Raw genomic sequence first — 18,867 nt, forward strand, 5'->3', positions numbered from 1 at the left:
TCAATAAAAAAAAAAAATATCTTTACCTCCTGCGCAGAAGTGGACTGCGCAGGATTAATTTAATTCAATTTTATTTAAAAAAAAATATATATATTAATTTAATTTAAAACATTTTTGTATATGTCTTATTTATTCATAATTTACATAGTGTAAGATATGGTGCAATGATTAGGTGGTTGAAGTCCGGCCAATTTTAGTGTTTCAGTATCTTGCCAAATACATTTCGGTCTGCAGAAGAGGAAGAGTGTGGATTGAACCCCCAACCTTCTGGTTAGAGAATGGCCACTCTACCCGCTAGGTCACACCGCTGGATTGTTATCATATTTTAAAGCTCTAGTGATGGAGGTTGTGGGTCAATGTTACTGATGATAATTATTATAAAACCTCTTCTCAGTTAAATCATATGCTGATAATACTTGAGCCTTGAGCCTGAGAGTGAAATGCTCCTTCCTAATACCCACATGAAAGTGAGATTCACAGCTGGTTTACGTCTGTTTTTGTCTTGACATCATGGGACCACCAAATGTCCAAATTATACCTAATAATGACAAACTTATAGCGTTTTCATATATGAATTTATGAGATAAACAGTAAACTGATAAATTTATAAAGAGGGGGGGAAATCTGACATATTAGTAGTCAAAAGAGGCAGAATCATTTCATGAGTCAACTGAAAAAGGAGGAACTTGAATGATGTTGAAGCCCTGCTGGATTCCAGCCAGATAGACCAGTTTAAACTGTCACCCTTTAAGATGTAACCTAACCAGTTCACTGCTGTGTTTTTTGCCTGAACATTTCCACGTGGCATAAGATGCAATAGTTTTGTTCCAGGTCCGAAGCTGATTTTTAAAAGTTCACGAGGAGCTGGAAGAACTCCAAAAATGCATGTTGTTTTATTACATCAATATGCTGGAACTAATGATAATTCATGAGCATTGCTTACAAACATGATTTTGAGCTTGTTTTAATTATCAGCTACAGGAAGTTATGCGTTACCCCTGTTTGGAGTTTAGATCCTGTTCACTGGAGACTTTTCTCAACTTTATTTATAAAAGGTCTTATGAGGAGTTAGAGCTCTCAGTGGCCTAACTGACGGCAAACACGCTTTATTTCACTATGTGGGATAATATAATGTCCGTTCCTTTTTGGTAATAAAAGCAAGAAATAGCAGCAGATTCTTCCCCCTAATTTGCTTTGACTCAGTTGATTTCAGATGATGTTAGATTCAATAAGAAGTGAAGGTGCAGATAAAGAAATCACCCACTTGTTTCCATTTGACGTCATTGCTTGAAATAAATCCTTTGACACAGTGACCTCTAGAGGAAGTTTGATTTATAGAACATTACACTGATTATAGGACCAGTTCACATAAGTAAATAATATATTATGGCAATTAATGAATATGCAGTAACCTTGACGACCATTCAGCTTGATTACCCCATTGATATGCCAATCACATTTTGGTTTCAACGATTGTAAGACACAAACATACATTCAGTTAATATAGTGGACAAAAGGAAGTTATAATGTTCATAATGCACCACTTTTATTTATTTCATTTAGATAGTCTGACATTTATTTATTGTTTTATTCTATTTGAGCTATTTAGAAATGTATGTTTTGTAAAAAAAAAGGTCTGTCATAATAATATTCAAGGTACACTAAAAATAAACTGTTAAGGGTATAACAGTCCTGTTTTTCTTTGGAAAGGTAGGTAGCCTATATATTATATAATTTATTTATTTGATGTCAGTCACAGCAAGTTAAAATGAGTTGCTATAATACTATGTCTCCTCATTTTGTTATTGTCATGCATTGTCCTTCACTTCATATTTAATGTCTTCACGTGCTAATATCACGTAATGTGTCAGAAAATGAAAATCTGCTGTGCTACAAACCCCAGACTGCCTCATCTTTGCATCTTTTTATAAACAGTCTGAGTCTTTGCAGCAAAACAGGATCATCCACACACTGCAGCCCTCCGTTAACCACACCCCTTCTCATGTTGCAGCAAAACACTCCACAGTTTCCCACAATGCACCTGGACAAGCACAGTGACGAACGCATAGACTCATGGGAAACTAGACACCGTTTTTCAGAGCCGAATCTTTTGAGACCGATCAGTCTAACGCACATATGTGTCAGTAGCTTTAATTAATTGACGTCAGTGGGATTTATGGGCAATGTAGGGAATACAAATGTAATGATCACAGACTAAAATTACATAAATAATGATATGGAATAGATTATATCTATACTATAGTATAAATTATATTTGAGCCTGTGTTTTATTTTTATTTTAAAAAGTTGAAGGTTGTTTTATGTCAAGCCAGAAAAACAAAATAGGTACAGTAATTTGAGATAAATCAATACAAGTTATAAATGTTTATAATTTTGTTATTCATGGCAAAAGAAGAAAAGATAAAACCGTGCCCTACTTTTATGATCGCTATATCAATCCAGAACATTTACAATCCAGAAAATATTTTAATATCCTATCATGTATTTCTTTAAATGTCACTTAAGATATTTTAAAAATAATTTATCTAATAAACGCGCAGAACAAATTTCAACCTGACTTGTGTAACGCGTCTCAGTTTGGTCGGATCGTCCACGTTCCGCGCATCAGCAGATGACAACAACAAAACAGACCGAGCTACTGAGAGGGTGTTAGCGTAGTTAGCTACCTGAGATAAACAACCAGGGCTCCGGCGCGTTTCTTACGCCATCTCCGCTGGACTTTGCCAAATCAGAAGTCTGTTTTACCCCAGTGTGGTTGATCTGTGCCACTGACCATGGCTGTCAGCTGTCCGTGTCTTATTTAGTCCAGCTAACGTGAGCTAAGTGGCTTGGCGAGCTAGCGCTATGTATGCCCAGCTAAAACAGGTTAGCTAGCTAGCTCAGTTGCTAGCTTGTCGGCTAGCGAGGTGGAGACCAAGAACGGGGAGATGCGAGAGAAGCGAGGTAAGACAAGCGCAGTCGTGTTTGTTATCAACTCTGCAGGAGGTATCCTCTGTACAGCCGTATTAGTGTTAACTGGTTGGTGTTGGCTGTTGTGGGTAATCTTAACACATTTGTAAAAATCATCGAGATTAGAAATAGCGGTCCTGCGCTAGCCTGACAGCTGTGTTAGCTAATAGCCAGTTAGCACAGTCAGCGGTTTACTCCAGACGAGCTAGCTGGCTAGCTGCTGGCGGTGGCTGCTTCTTTGACACTGTATCAGCGACTGACTGGAGGCCTCTTGGGTAAAAACGACTGAGTGTCCTCTGTTTTAATATGGGTCCAGGAAAACGCGTCCCCCCCGGTCACACGGAACAACAGCAGGCCCAGAGACATGCTAGCGGCGATTACCGTCAATTAAATGACATTTACCGACGCTCAGGTTGTCTGAGCCTCTGATAGCAACTTGGCTGAGAAGGTGTTTTATGTTGTCATGCTAACAGCATTGAACAGTGAGTGGTGCTAACTGAAGTAATGTCCCAAACTTGGCTCTGCAGTTGTAAATACCTCCTCAGATGAGCGTGAGCAAACGTGAAGTAGCTTTATATATATGTGTTTAGACAGTTTGACACTAGAGCAACATATCAGGTGAATTGTAGCATCACAAACTTGAGAGTAGCCAGTAACTAACAACAAGGTGACGGCCCGAGGTTAAATTATTAAGTGTCCAAGAGACTATGGGTTTAGTCGGACGGGTATGGTGACATGATGGGCCTTACTGTTAGAAGAATAAACTATGTAAAGAGACAGAATGAAACAATGTCCTCTTCACGTGTTATTTACCCCAGTAAACGCTGTGCATGGGTGTTTGTCAAGTTGCTCTGTGGCTTTGTGCATTCAATGAATGGCAGCGTCATGCATTTACTGATAAAGAATGTTTGATACAAATGTATGAGCTGAGACAATCCTCGATCTAATCTTTGTGCTTTGTTTCACAGGTCGGCCTCGAATGACTAAATGAGCAAGTTAGGCAAGTGTGTAGAAGTCTGGGAGAGTCAACATGAAGTTGTATGTGTTCCAGGTCAACAATGGCTGCACGCTGACATTTGACACTGACCTTGCTGTCCAGACGTAAGACACTGGCATTTTTAGCAATACGTTGTTTAAAGTTGTGGTCAGTACGTCCTCACTTTTATGATCTAAAAACACTCTTCATTTTTTCTCAGTGTACTGGAGCTTAAACATGCCATCCAAGCCAAATATAAGATTGCAACTCAACATCAAGTCCTTGTTGTCAATGGAGGGGAATGTATGGCTGCAGAGAGACGAGTCTGCAGCTACAGTGCTGGCACTGTAAGTCCACACAACTTGTTGTTAGTGCTTCTTTATTTGTGTAGAACGTAGACTGGGAGCATATGCTATGTTCTGATTACTGATATCTCATTGTTCATCTGTAGGAAACCAATCCCATATTCTTGTTCAACAAAGAGATGATCTTGTGTGACCGGGATCCAACGATCCCCAAAACCACCTTCTCGATTGAGAGTGAGATTCAAGTCAGGGTGGAGGAGTCTCTACTGATGCCAGCTGTTTTTCACACTGTTGCCTCACGAACACAACTGGCTCTGGTAGTTACCTACTATTTTCTGTTTTTAAATGTGCATTGCAGTGGGACATCTCTGTCCGGAGAAATTGCCTTGAAATTGAAATGATTTCAACTAACCAATTAGTTATGTAATGCTCATACTCATCACTGTCCTGACATTATGTTTGTTCCTCCCCAGGAAATGTTTGAAGTTGCCACGAAACTTTGCTCTTTCTGTGAACGTCTGGTTCATGATGAACACCTTCAACACCAAGGCTGGGCTGCTATCATGGCTAATCTGGACGACTGCACTCTGTCTTATCAGAAGTTGCTTGTGAAGTTTGACGCTTCATACTCAAATTATCAACATGAGTTGGAAGAAATTAAAGTGAAACTTACAAAGTAAGTGTTGCCAAGGAGATCCAAAATATTTTGATAGCCCTAGCTAGTTGTCTGGAATTGGAAATACAAAGTGCTGTATAATTATTATTAACTATATATATATATTCTATTTTTTACATCTTTTTTTACATTTTGAATAATGTAATCACAATTTTAGCTCAAATAATGTCTGAAATAACAGTAACGAGTAATGTTTCTGCTAAAATGAAAAGAGCTTGTTCAACTTTAACTCCTCGTCCCCGTTCTCTCTGATTGCAGGTTAGGGACAGCGGTTTCTGTAATGGCTAGGATACCTCTGCTGGAAAGTTTGACAAGACACAGTTACAGAGAGAGCATGGAGAAGTCCAGTCCAACCCCAGGAAAGGATTCAGACGGGACAGAAGAAGAAAAGTCCTCTGAGTCTCTGCGCTACACTGCTGAGGCAAAGAGGCCCCCCAGGTCATCAGCATCCTTCTCTGCTTCACAAGCGGCCACATGTAAGCCAACTGGTGACCATGAAACAAATGAAATGACAGACAGGGGTGGGCTGAGAGCTGCGCTATTAGATGATGATGATGACGATGATGATGATGATGAGGATGACGAGGATGATGACGACGACGACACCCCAGAGTTTGCCAACCCGTCCTCCTTCAATGTCACGCTATTAGACTGGATCAACGTGCAAGACAGACCCAATGATGTGGAATCAGTTGTGAGGAAATGCTTTGACTCCATCAATAGGGTGAGTCAGTGATGTATGAATCAATGTGGAATTCTAAATATTAGGTCTTACATGGGGGGGTGAGAGTCTTCCATTAAAACGTGTGTTTCTTTCAGCTTGACCCACGCGTCATTCAACCCTTCCTGACAGATTGTCGTGACACTATTGCTAAGTTGGATAATCAAAACATGAAAGCCATCAAGGGGCTTGAGGACAGGTTGTATGCACTTGACCAAATGATTGCAAGCTGTAAGAAGTTAGTGAACGAACAAAAAGAACTTGCTCAGGTACGCGAAGTAAGAGATGAACACTATTCAATAACTTCTCCATCTTCTGTTTTTAATGAATTGCGCTGCTGTTTTATCTCTAAAAGGGATTTTTGGCCAATCAGAAGCGTGCTGAAAACCTGAAAGATACATCTGTTCTGCCCGACTTGTGTCTGAGTCACACCAACCAGCTGATGATCATGCTGAACAACCACAGGAAGCTGCTCGACATCAAAAAGAAGTGCACTACTGCCAAACAAGAACTTGCAAACAACCTTCAAGTCAGACTCAAGTAAAGCTTAAAACCACGTCTTCCCCCAGTGCTCATTGTCTGTGCTAGTTTTATGTTTCAAAATGTTAAGTCTTATTTTCAAACTTTAATGATGGTAATCATCATTTTTTTAACTAGATGGTGCTGCTACGTGATGCTTCATGCAGACCAGGACAGTGAGAAGCTTCAGGCTCTACTCAGACTCCTGACAGAGCTATTGGAAAGAGTGAGAGTGGTGGAGGCCCTCAGTACTGTGCCCCAGATGTACTGCTTGGCGGTGGTGGAGGTTGTGAGGAGAAAGATGTTTATGCGCCACTACAGAGAGGTCAGTGCTAAATGCCGTTATTGGAAACTAATTGCGTGTCTAGACTCTTGCCTCACTGAATCCGGCTCTTTTGGGGACATTTAGCGCTGAGCGAATAATTTACATATTCAAGTAATCGGGCAGTTCACTGACTTTGCCACTATGACGAAGAGAAAATAAGACACAGTTGCTTGACGATTGAGCTACTCATAAACTCTATGTTTTTTTGTTTAGTTTTTTTAAGTGTTACACAGAGTGCTCACTTAGATTAGTTTTTTATCTTGCACTATCTAGCAATTCTGAGAAAATAAATGCAACAGAATAGGATAATATTATAATTCATGCCTGAGCTGGTAAGATAAGCTGGCATTTTGAGTGTCTTTGTGCCATTTCACATGGCACATCGCATTTAGCAGGCTCAAGAAGGACCTGTGTCCTAATGCAATGGCTCCTCCCACTGCATTAGCAAAACACTAAAACTCATTCTTTGTATTGCTGTGTCTAAAAGGACCTTCAGAGTAAGACATAGTTTGTAGCCAAGAATTGACTTGAAGTTGCTCATACTTGTCTGTTGCTGAGATCATCATCATATTTTTAGACAATGGTTGATGCTACATGAAACCACTCCTGTTGTATTTTTTCACTTTCTGTTTTCTTTAACAGTATTCATAATGTTTCTTCTTTTTCTTTTTATTATTTTTTATTATGAGGTTTATAAGACAATGATTTTACAGTTTGAACAGTTATAAAAAAAAAAAAAAAAACATATAAACCTTTTATTTTGTACCAGCGTAATAACACTGAAGGCCTGTCTGGAAAACGCTGAAAGAAGACATGGAAAGAGATCTATTTATTTTTTTGCACTAATGTCTTCACTATTTATCTCTTCAGTGGGCTTATGCACTTGTGAAGGATGGCAAACGACTGTACGAGGCTGAGAAATTCAAAAGGGAATCCTTCGGGAAACTCTTTAGTAAGTGTCTTTTGAAAACTCAACTGATGACATTTGTTTTCGTCACTTTACAGAACAATGAGCTTTTGAAAAGTCTCTGAAAGATCAGCCTTGATCTATTGATGTGCCTTCTTCTTTTCAGGGAAGTCTTTCCTCAGAAATCGTTTGTTTAGAGGACTGGATTCGTGGCCTCCAACATCATTCTGTGTAAGTGGGGAACTGTTTGTACTTTGACCAAGCTGATAGTGATATTATCATGCATATTATTTCAGCTGAGTTTCAAGGTTTCTCCCCTTGTGCTGTTTTTTGTTATTCATAGACACGAAAGCCGAGAAGGTTTGACGATGAACTTCCAGACATTTCACTTGACGACCTGCAGTTCTTGAAATCTTGTTGTCCTGTCGAGGTGCAACCTTTCCTTATGTAAGTCAGTGTCATTAAAGGGGTTTGAGGTATTACTGTGTCAGTTATATAATGTTACCAAAATCAACCTGGGATTTGATGGTAGATCATGAAGTTGATGCCAATCCCTAAATCAAATGAATTGCTTTGGAGATTATAACAACAACAATAGGTGTTATTACAACTTATCAGAACAACTTGCAAGTCATTTGATTGTTGCATAAAGTGATAATGAAGTTAAGGGAAATTATGTAAATCCAGATCAATTTTGAGATTCACTCAGCAGTTATTCAGCTCATTTTTTAAACTTTCTGCCTTTCTTTACACTAACACACTGAAATCTATCACACCCAGTGTAGGAGATTGTTATTGGTTAATCATACTGGATATGTTCTTTGTTTTTCGTAAGCCCAGTATAGCTTATAAAGGCAGATTCAAGTTGATAGCAAAGTTATGAATTAAGTTATTTATCTATCAAATGTTATTGATGGTTTCAGGAGCCTTTTCCTAGGTCATGGAAATTGACCTGAAACAATTTAAAGCTGCCACTCTTGCTCGCCTACTCTTGACTGTGTTTATCATTCTGTCCTTAAAGGCATTCCCCATATCTTTTCAGGGTTCCTACAATGTGTGATTTTGAGCCCTTAAATCGTCATGTAGAGACCCTTCACCAGCTGGTTCAAGCAGCGCAGAGTGTGGATGAGATGTCCCAAACTATCACTGACCTGTTGAACGAACAACGGGTAAACAAAGCCTCAGTAACACTCTTCATTTGTACTTTTAAGAGATTGTGTGTTTTCATATTCTTATATCACTATAAAAAGTCTAAAAACTTTTTTAAAACATTATGAAACAGTCTAGGTTGATTGATACGAAACACTTAATACTGGTTACTTTTATAATCCATATTGGTTCTTATACACATTATGAAATCCAAAACATTTTCATACATAGTATGGTTTAGTTCTCTTCTTCGTTTAGGTACTAAGTTGTCCTCTTTTCCTCTCCCTTCATCTGTTTCATTTTCAAGGTATCCTATTGTCGTAGCACTCACAGATCAACCATGCAGACCCCACAGTCTGAAAGTATACCTGGGAGCACCACACCAGGGTCCTCCAAAACCCCCACCTCTCTTGGCCTTCAGGGTCCAGGCTGCCAACCCCTTCATGTTCCTGTCCCAGCTCCTTTGGAGGACTTGTCCCCAGACAGCATTGATGCACAAACTTTTGACTTTGAAACCATCGGCCATCCGAACATGGACCCAGTCCTGCAGCAGGGCTCCCTCGACCTGGATTCTCTAGCAGAGAGCCCAGAGTCTGATTTCATGTCCGCTGTCAATGAGTTTGTGATCGAAGGGAACTTGACCTCCCCGAACCCCATCAGTGACCCCACTAGCCCTGATATGATGGTAGAGTCTCTGTACTCTTCAGTGATCAACGCCATCGACAATAAGCGTATGCAGGACACCACAACACTAGAGAGGGAGAATTTTAGGATCACTGTCCTCAAAAAAGTTATTGAGAAGTATCAGTCTGCTGCAGAGGAGTCCCATTCCAACTTAAGAAGTGTAAAGGATGACCTCCATCACTTACGAGGTCTAGTGTTAAAAGAACAACATGACTTTGGCTTTGTCCTGAGGAATATGACCACAGAAGTACACAAAGTTGTGGACAACTTCTGCCTGACCCATGAACTGAAGTTGAAGGAGCAGCATCAAAGTGAGCTGCTCTCTGTTCGGCAAGAGCTTGAGAAGCAGGTTCAGACACTAACGGAGGAAAACCAAGTAAACCAGAACATTGTGAGAGACGTACAGCGTGCGATGCTCGAGCTGGAGGGCCTTATGGAGCACAAGGAGAAAGAACTTGCTCATCTCGAGAATGAGAGAGAGCGGTGGATGGAAACGGAGAGAGGCCAGACGGATAGGATCACAAATCTGGAGCAGATGATCAGTGATAAAGCTGAAGAGATCAAGACGATTTCAGCCGCAAGAGAATCCCTGACCAGCCAGCTTGAGAATCTCCACATTGAGATTGAACGTGGCCAGCAGAAGATTCGACAGGAGTTGGAAGCTGTGGAGCAATCTCACTTAAAGGAGCTAGAGGTCAGAATGATGCAGGAGCACAAGGCACAGCTGGAGACTCTTACCCAGCAGAACAAGGAGGCTCTGGAACATCTGGCTTCTGAAAACAGTGCAAATTTAAGTGAGGCTGTTGATCAACATGCCACTGCCTTTGGAGAGAAAGAAAACCAGATCAAGGACTTGGAGGCTCGCATAACTGAGCTTGATGAACTCCGTTGTAAACTCGAGATTGAGTTGGCCCTCAAAGAGTCAGAGACTGAGGAGGTGAGACTCTTATTTGAGGAGGCCAAGACTCAGCAGGCCGAGGCTGTGAAGTCTCAGGTTGAGGCTGAGACCAATGTCCTCAGCAAAGAGCTGGCAGACATCGAAAAGCAGCTTCAGGTAAAAAACGAGGAGTATGAAGTGGGCCTGGCAGAGCTGAGGAGTCTCATGAGGAGGGAGAAGGACCACTGCATCTCTGAGCTGGTGGACAGACACGAGGAGGAAACTATCTTGTTGCGCAATGAGCTCTGCTCCCTGCAGCAGCAGTCCCAGGATGGTGAGAGGAACCATTCGGAGCAAAAACAGAGACTTAAGCAGGAATTAGAGCAGCAAGTGGCTCAAAATGAAGAGAAAGAAAAGCAGTTCACGAGCTTCCGAGAACTGGAGCAAGAGCTGAGGACTCTCGTCAACAAACTACAGACGGAAAACGATCTGCTCTCCCAAAAAGTAGAGCAGGACAGACGAGCCACTGAAACGGAACTAGAAAAACAAGAGTCCACCAAGGATGCATCACAAGAAGCCTTAAAAGAGTTGGAGCAGCAGAAGGAGGAGATGGAAAACAGACTGTTAAAGCAAATCAAACAACTTGAGAGTGAGCTTCATGAGAGACGATCTTCAAAAAGGTAAATGACACCACATATATGAATTTAACTTTGGTTGATTTTTCACTTTATAAAACCTGAGTTAATGGTTTGTTTAAATTTCATCGGATAGATGAGATATGTAAATACGTTTTCTTCTCCGTTAAGAATAAACTGTTAAATAGTTTGCATATTACCCAGTCAGATTAAAAGTTTGTTACGTGCCTTTCAGTGATGAAGGGTCGTCGCTGCACGCTGAGGAACTTGCAGATGCAGCAGCGCCTCTGTCTCTGGACTCTGCACTAAAAGAGCAGATGCAGCAGGAGAGGGCCTCGCTGCTGTCCCAGATAGAGCTCCTGGAGAAGAAGAAGAATGAGGAGATACAGAACCTCAAGACATCACTAATCGCAGAATCGCAGGTTTGTATTTAGAGAATGGAAAATAACTTGGGGCGGCTGTGAATGCTTAAGTTTCCTCGGACAAGATACAGACAGAAAAAGTGCTGCCCACAGATGGATTTTCTTTGGTTTCTCTGGCTTTCATTTCTGTTTCTTTGTCTAAGCGACCAACTTCAATTGAGATAGTATTTATAGGCAGGCTGTTGTATTAGTTGTCAATTTATTAGGGTACACTTTACTAGTTCTTTTGTGTTTGTATTCATGCACAGCCTAGTAAACTCAACACAGCTTCCATTAAACTTAGTGATAATATCTAATGCAGCAGTGAGCACTTACTTTCTGAAACCTTTAATTTGTAATAGTTCTTGGCACCGTCACTCTGTCAGTTGCACTTAATTCCAAGTTAAGCTTTTACACATCTAGAGATCAGGCTTTTACTCATTTGTCCAGAAAATCCACTCAAACTGTGCCGGCACTAATCTCAGTCTGTCAGGACACCAAGGGAGCAGCAGAAAGACAGTTAACCCTAAACTTGTACTGTTTAATTAGTTTTTCCATCACTCACTGTTCCCAAAGGCAACCCCCTCTCTATTTCACCCCTCTTCATAGTTCAAGCTGATGTTTTTCACACAATTTAGTCACTGTTTTCAAAGTAAAAGAACCAACATGCATTATTTCAGTTCACTTTAGTCACTTGATATAATAAAATAGAGAAAAGATGAGGTACAGTGCAACACAGAAACTTCAGGTTTGTTAAAATCAACAAAGTATCTGAAATCCTCAGAATTAAGCAATTCAAAGACCTCCCCTCAAAAACAAGTGTAAATTGATGTACTGTAAAACCTCTTTGCCACTGAAATACGTGTCAAGCGTTTTAAACTCAAAATGTTTTGTTCTTCTAGACTAACTTCAACACTGTTCTAACCCGAGAGAAGCTGAAGAAGGAGCAGATCATCCATGACCTCACAGAGAAGCTGCAGAATGTTACCCAACAGCAGGAGAGGGATAAAGGTGAGCGTCGGACACTTTGAGCTTTGAGTGGAGGGTTTTTATTCCTAATATTTTAACTTATACATAGTCACACATCGTATTTTAAAGATACATCTCTGAAGTTTGAAGTTAGAGATGGGCCTGGCAGTGTTTCTTATCTATCTTCACATATTGCAGCTCTGATAGAGTCTCTCTCTGAGGACCGGGCGAGTGTCATGCAGGAGAAGAAACACTTGGAAGAGGAGCTCAATCGCCTGCGCTGCACTGCACTGGTCTCCTCTGCCTTCTTCAGCCCTCACCCATCAGCCCTGGAGGTCACAGAGGCGGGAGCATCAGGAGCACTAGGAGCATCAGTAGCAGGAGCAGCAGCCGCCAGAGCTCTGTATGTAGCTAGGTCCTGCTCCTCTGAGCCCATGGCTGAAACTGACAGACTGGCCTCTGTAGCAGCCATACGAGAGGACGAAAATGTCGACTCAGCGGTGGAGGCCAGCATGGTGACATCCCAGTAAGCATCCTCTCTACAGTACATGTTGATAGTATGATAGAATGTTATAGTGATTGCACTCTCGCCTATTGGGAAGAACTCTGATTAAAGCAACACTTTTACATGCATTTTCTTAACCTGATTAACCTTATTTTTTTTATTAAACTACAACAAGATTAAATCTTATATAAGAAAGTTCTGTGTGATGTTAAGTTTTATTTAGGTCACAGTGTTATGACAGCTCACTGAAAGGACAAACTGTGTTGATGAGAAACATGAAATCTGGATGTCTGGATGTCTGCCTTTTAGAAAGGTAGCTCTGGTGAACAAAGGGTTTTTGTTTGTCCCTTAACCTAACCAACAAAACCCTGGTTCTTATACACACTAAGCACAAGAGATGTACTTTGTTCAGGTTATTGAAGTCTGTGTTAAACTGGTCTCATACTATGAAACATGAATGGAATTACTATTATTAATTGAATTAATTATTATTGTTTTCCAGCAATTTTATTTGTTCCTTTCTTGAAAAACTCTTTCATTTAATTAGTTTGCTAAACTTTTTTCCTGTGTCATTGTTTTTGTTTATCAACATTTACTGTATTTTGTATTACTAAGTTGCCCTTTAGTTTTCACCAAGCACATAATTCAGAAAAACTGCACTTCATGCTATTTTGCTTTCACAGCATCTTAATAATTTTCAACCCACAATGAAGTTGCAGAGCTGTAGGAGGCTGCTGTAGAGAAGCTTCCATGTTACAGGGATATGGATGTTGATTGACAGACAGAAGCCTTTGCATTATTGAAGGGACATTTCAAAAGACATTGTGTACAATAGCCAAAAGTGGATGAACAGAAAGGACATTTGACAGAGGAAGGAAGGGAGGAAGGATAGGATCAGACAGTGCAAGTGTTTCTATCATTAATATCACAAGATTAAGACCTATTTAGTTGTTAGGGTATGGAAGTTATGTTTTATTTCCACAGAATGCATAAAGTTTTGGTGACATTTTCAGAGGATGATTCTCAATAACCTGATGTTTTCTTTGTGTAGTGATAATATCCTGATGTCAGAGGAGAAACAGCGGATACTCCTACTCGAGAGGGTAAATAAACATCTTTATCTTTTACAGTATTAATACATAGTATTTGTGCACAACACACTGTTTTTCTGGATGCGTTAAATCACATTTTAATATATGTTGCAGACTTTACACATGAAGGAAGAAGAAAACAAGCGCCTCAGTCAAAGACTGGTAGGTTAATTATTACCTCCATCAAGGAGGTTATGTTTCCGTCTGGGTCAGAGAAGAACCTATTAAATTGTGGTCTTGATCCGGATGCAGGAATATTTGCTCTTTCTTTCACATAGATGTGTTGTTATGCAACATTTTTGATGATTTCTTGGAGAATAATTCATGGATCTTAATGAACAAAAAAAATAACAGCTATTTTTAGGAGACTGATATTTAGAGTGTGTGCAATTCTGTGTAGATCCAAATAAAAACCTGGATCAAGAGGATTTAAATGTTTCATATAACACTGTCGGGCCTTGTAGATAAAGCTCTCAGTGCCATTCTAGTTGTCACTGCGGGCTATGGAACACCTGCTCCACTAGGTGGCAGTAGCATCAAAGAGTAAAATCCTGACCCAGGAGGCTGAAGAGCTCAGCGATGAAATTTAAAGAAGAGTCATGAAATGTGAAGAGGGATATATTTTAATGAAATAGTTTGAAATACAAAAATATACTTTACGTGTTAAAGTTTACTTTTGTGGTTTGAAAAGTTTAAATCAGGCTGGACAAAAAAATACAACTAAGATTAGTCACATTTTTATTCGATCAATTAGGGTAAAAGTCCAAACACTTATTTACTAAGACTATTTCTTGGAAATCTCAAGTCACAAAGCTTTTTTCTGTTGGGAGTAATTTGTTGCCAACACTGTAAAACTTTTCTCTCTAACATGCGTAATGTCCCCACTCCTTTCCTTTGTAGATGTCTCAGAGCATGTCGTCTGTGTCGTCACGGCATTCAGACAAAATCGCCATCAGAGAGTAAGTGAACACAACACATGGCTTTAACATGTGCTGCTTCCTGGTGTGAATACAAAAATATTTTTATTTAGTTTAATTTAAAACTTACTATCATTATGTGCAATGTAATAATACACATCATTATATAATCACCATGAACTGATCATCCCATCGTCTCTTTTTCTTTCCTTGTCTGTTTGAATGTTGCAGCTTCCAGGTTGGTGATTTGGTTCTAATCATCCTGGATGAAAGACACGACAACTATGTGCTGTTCACGGTCGGACCCACCCTCTACTTCCTCCACTCGGAGTCTCTCACTGCACTGGACCTCAAACCAGGTCAGTCCTGTCCACAACGATTGAGCCTGAGGACTTTGACTTATAAGCTTTTTGTTTCTTTGTTTTACTCAGTGTTCATTGAATATTTGTTTTGTTGTTTAGCTTCAGGGACTTCAAGACGGCCGTGGGTACTTGGAAAAGTGATGGAAAAGGAATATTGCCAGGCGAAAAAGGTATTGACTTTATCTCAAGTAGTAAAACATTTTTAACTAATGTGTGTAAAGACCCAATATACCAACATAGATCAAGTGTGGTCCTGGAAATCATGTTTTAAGTAAGAATTTCCAGTTTCCTCATGTGTGGATTTGATCCATGTCAGTAATATTGTAATGTTGATGAATGCACAGTTTAAATCTTTTCACTTACAAAGTTCTCTCTCTTTATGTCTTTTTTTTCTTTCTTCATCAGGCCCAGAACAGGTTCAAAGTCCCTTTAGGAACCAAGTTCTACAGAGTGAAAGCTGTTCCATGGAACAGAAAAGTATAATAGTCGAGTTATCAGCTAAAATGTATATTTATATTGCTTAATTTTTGATCAGAAACTTGACATCGTAATTCATAACTTGAAAAACGAAAGACCTTAAAAATGGAGAGAATTAAGATCATCATCATACTCTTTTTGAATTTCAGTTCAAAATCCCAACTTCTACCACGTTTTTTGTTTTCTTTTATAACCCAGATTTGTTATCGTGGACCAAATGCTATTAACCTTATTAGGGCATTGCCCTATACACTGTGGCATAACGCCATCTGACCTGTGTGTAAAATTGAACAAAATTTGGATGTTAAATATTAGTTCTCATTATCAGCCTTTGTCTTTTTGTGGAAAATAATGTGTCATTATCAGCATAATTAAATGAAAATATACATTTATTATAAATGTTTATGGAGGAATGTTCATGGCATGCATATTGATATATTTTCTTTGATTTACTTATCCAGATAAATGTTGTAGTTGGAAATGTAGTTAATGCTGTTTGTTACTCACAAAGCAGAATGGCCCTCTGTCAATACTGAAATGTACATTATGGCCGACTGATGACAACAGTCGTCTTTGCAATCCTTGAAATGCACTTTCAAAAAAAAAACATGCTTCTGTTGAATTGAAAAGGGAAGTGATTGAGCTGCAGAACTAAGTAAATATATCAGCACAAACTTCTCACTATCATAGAATATTGATATGTAGAAAGGAAACTTTGTGACTGTGTTTCATTATCGGATGACATTGTACATTACCCATCAATTCACACATGTAACAATAAATGACTGTATTGTAAAAGATAGAGTTTTGAAACAATAAAGGATGGATCCCAAGCATAATTTTTGATGGCTAATTATTCTTCCATATTATATTTGTGGCTATGAAATATAAATAATTTTTCTTTGAATCACCTTCACAATGTTCATTTGGGAATAAAAGTTTCCCCGGCTTAAGGACAAATACTAATTTATTACACCAGAAGGCAATTGTAAATTTTTCTTGTGTTAACTAATGAAAACTAGCTTTTTAATGATGCTTTTAAATAATTTCTGGGGGATTCAGGAGTCAATGTGGAATAGCACAGTATAGTGTATTCACTTGATTTAGCATTTTTGCTTTTGTGGAAACATTAATGTTGGCACACTACTGCAGGAAACAGACTTCAAAAAGGCTTCAAATCGGGGCCCAAGAACGATGCGGCCCTCATGGAGAAGGAAGCCCACCAACATCACTTTCCCAGTTCACAGCGGGGAGCATAGCAGCTCTGTGCCGAGCACTCTCTACCATGTGGGTCTAGGGGTGTTTTAACAATGTTTAGCTCTATTTTCTCCATTTAGCATAAGCCTGTTGTCACATTTGGATGGCTCCTTCATAAATTGATGGTGTGATTCCTACAATTTCGGGACAGGCCTGAATGACAAAATATGCAACACAACATTCGATACCGAGGTGGCTGGCAAGCACCAACCATGTGCACTGGACAGGCTCTTAGTGTAAATGTTTACAACCCCCCACTGAGCTCAGTGCTGCTGGGAGTCACTCTCATCAGGCTGAATGGGATTTAACATTGCCATGTGTAGTCTCTTGCTAGTTCCACCATTAAAACTGCCTTTGACTCGCAGTCAAACTTCTTTTCCTAACAAATTACTGCTCTTCACTACTATGTCATTAAATTGGCTGTTGTTTAGCAGCGAGCATCGTACGTTTTCAGTGTGTTATTTATTTCCACAGAAAGTTGTCATTTTATTTAATAAAAAAAAATGTTAGTCAAGACTTAAAATAAAGTAGTTTTTTTTTTTTTTTTTACAAAACATGATTGGCAGATTGCATTACAGATCTGAAGCGTAACTAATAACCCCCCCCCCCCCCCCAAAATGAAAGGTAAAATAATCCAAATATGCATGTTGCATCAAGTATGTATTACAGATAAGAAAAGATATTACCCATATTAATTTATTGAAAAAAAGTTTTATAATGATACAAATTTTGCAAGAGGTTTACTCACACCACTGTTTAACCATTAGAGCCTTTTGGATGGATCACACAATAAAGATTTGCCTGTATAATAAACAATCATAAGATTTAATGTTTCTTTTGGACAAATGTTAATTTCTAAAGGATGAAGTGATGCTACTGCCTGTTGAACCTCAAAAATATACCGTTTTGTGACCTTTAAAAAAATGTTTGCATCATACTGTCCCAATTCAAATAAATTTCAAATTAGACTTTTTTATTACAATCCTAGAAAAAAAGTTCTAAACCAACTTGAACTTCTTTTATGTAAAAAAAACACACCCATACATTTATCACAAACAAACTAGAGTAATTGTGTGAGGACAGATTTATTAATGCAGCTTTCAAATGCCATCAGCTGAAATTCAAAGACGCATTATAATAGCTTTTCTTCGCATGTCAACATATGCTGGAGGCACTAAATGAAGGTTTAGATGAGTAAATGTGAAATATCCAAAATGGTGTCAGGGACGTCTCACAAAGAATGTCATACAGCCTCAGATCTTGCCCTTTGTCACTGATATCTCCTGCATTTGAAGATAATACACAAGTTCTTTTTGATTTCCCAATATCTCTGACTCTATACCAGATAGACGGAGCTGCAAATAAACAAGCATTATTTGTCGGGTAAATATATGCATGAACTTCAAATGATGGATAAATGAAAATAAATGGGAAAGCCTTAACATAACATTTATATTTTTCTAAATCTAAATGGGACGAGTGTGTTGAAGAAGAGCCAGGAGGCGTTAAGGCTGAAACTGCAAACCAAGGTGTAAATCGACTTAATGCCATCACATTTCCACCCTATTCATGCCTAAGAAAAGGGTTAGGGAAAGAGATTAGGTTATATATCTGCTGTCAGGGACTGAAGAGACCAAGTAGGGAACTTTGACTAAACAGAACGATGATCAAACAGACATGCTATAACAGACATGCTTCATAATCTCATCCGTTATTGTCCTCTCTCTGCCTTGACTCCAGGTTCAGTGGAAAATCTTAGACAGGGGCAGATTAAATGTGTGATGAAATGTCTGAGAAATATGTGAGAATGCGCCATACGACGGATGGTTGATTCTCTACCCACATGATGAACATAATCACTATTAGTAACACATATCCACATAAATATGATAATTCAAATTTTTAAACACATTTTATTGGGTTCATATTGGAAATCATCACCATCTGATGGCATAGTTTTATGGATAATTACCGCCATAGAGATAATGCAGCATATGAAAGGGAAGCTTTGAGGCTCCTCCACTCACTGGGAGGAGAGTGCGTAGGTTTAGTTGTGCGTCTGAGCTGTGCCCAAAAGGCAAATATGTGGAAAGTTTGGTGACAAGCATTCAAGCTTGTGGTTAACAAGATTGCATCTGGTGAGC

General features: G+C 39.2%; 1 protein-coding gene across 2 annotated transcripts; it reads left to right on the forward strand.

Annotated features, from left to right (window-relative positions):
- The first annotated feature begins 2,605 nt into the window (after positions 1-2,605).
- On the forward strand, positions 2,606-16,305 carry rb1cc1 (RB1-inducible coiled-coil 1). Of its 2 annotated transcripts, none has more exons than XM_053437384.1 (23): positions 2,606-2,964; positions 3,939-4,071; positions 4,167-4,293; positions 4,398-4,568; positions 4,725-4,927; positions 5,186-5,651; positions 5,747-5,917; positions 6,004-6,188; positions 6,306-6,492; positions 7,363-7,444; positions 7,566-7,630; positions 7,743-7,846; positions 8,421-8,568; positions 8,856-10,789; positions 10,980-11,166; positions 12,048-12,156; positions 12,313-12,640; positions 13,671-13,722; positions 13,825-13,872; positions 14,611-14,669; positions 14,859-14,986; positions 15,089-15,159; positions 15,395-16,305. In XM_053437384.1, exons 2-23 carry the CDS (start codon positions 4,001-4,003, stop codon positions 15,470-15,472), a joined length of 4,974 nt encoding a protein of 1,657 aa, XP_053293359.1. In that variant the 5' UTR covers positions 2,606-2,964; positions 3,939-4,000; the 3' UTR covers positions 15,473-16,305. The 2 variants fall into 2 exon arrangements, with proteins under 2 accessions (XP_053293359.1, XP_053293360.1); XM_053437385.1 differs by having other exon boundaries at positions 8,442-8,568.
- The last annotated feature ends 2,562 nt before the right edge of the window (positions 16,306-18,867 follow it).

This window comes from Pleuronectes platessa, chromosome 13, assembly GCF_947347685.1.
Source record: "Pleuronectes platessa chromosome 13, fPlePla1.1, whole genome shotgun sequence".
NCBI lineage: Eukaryota > Metazoa > Chordata > Actinopteri > Pleuronectiformes > Pleuronectidae > Pleuronectes > Pleuronectes platessa.

Excerpts from the sequence above, each read along its gene's own strand:
- rb1cc1 (XM_053437384.1), top strand. The coding sequence starts at position 4,001 with ATGAAGTTGTATGTGTTCCAGGTCAACAATGGCTGCACGCTGACATTT. Across the intron at positions 5,918-6,003 it reads AACAAAAAGAACTTGCTCAG|GGATTTTTGGCCAATCAGAA; the intron begins GTACGCGAAGTA and ends TATCTCTAAAAG. Across the intron at positions 7,847-8,420 it reads GAGGTGCAACCTTTCCTTAT|GCATTCCCCATATCTTTTCA; the intron begins GTAAGTCAGTGT and ends CTGTCCTTAAAG.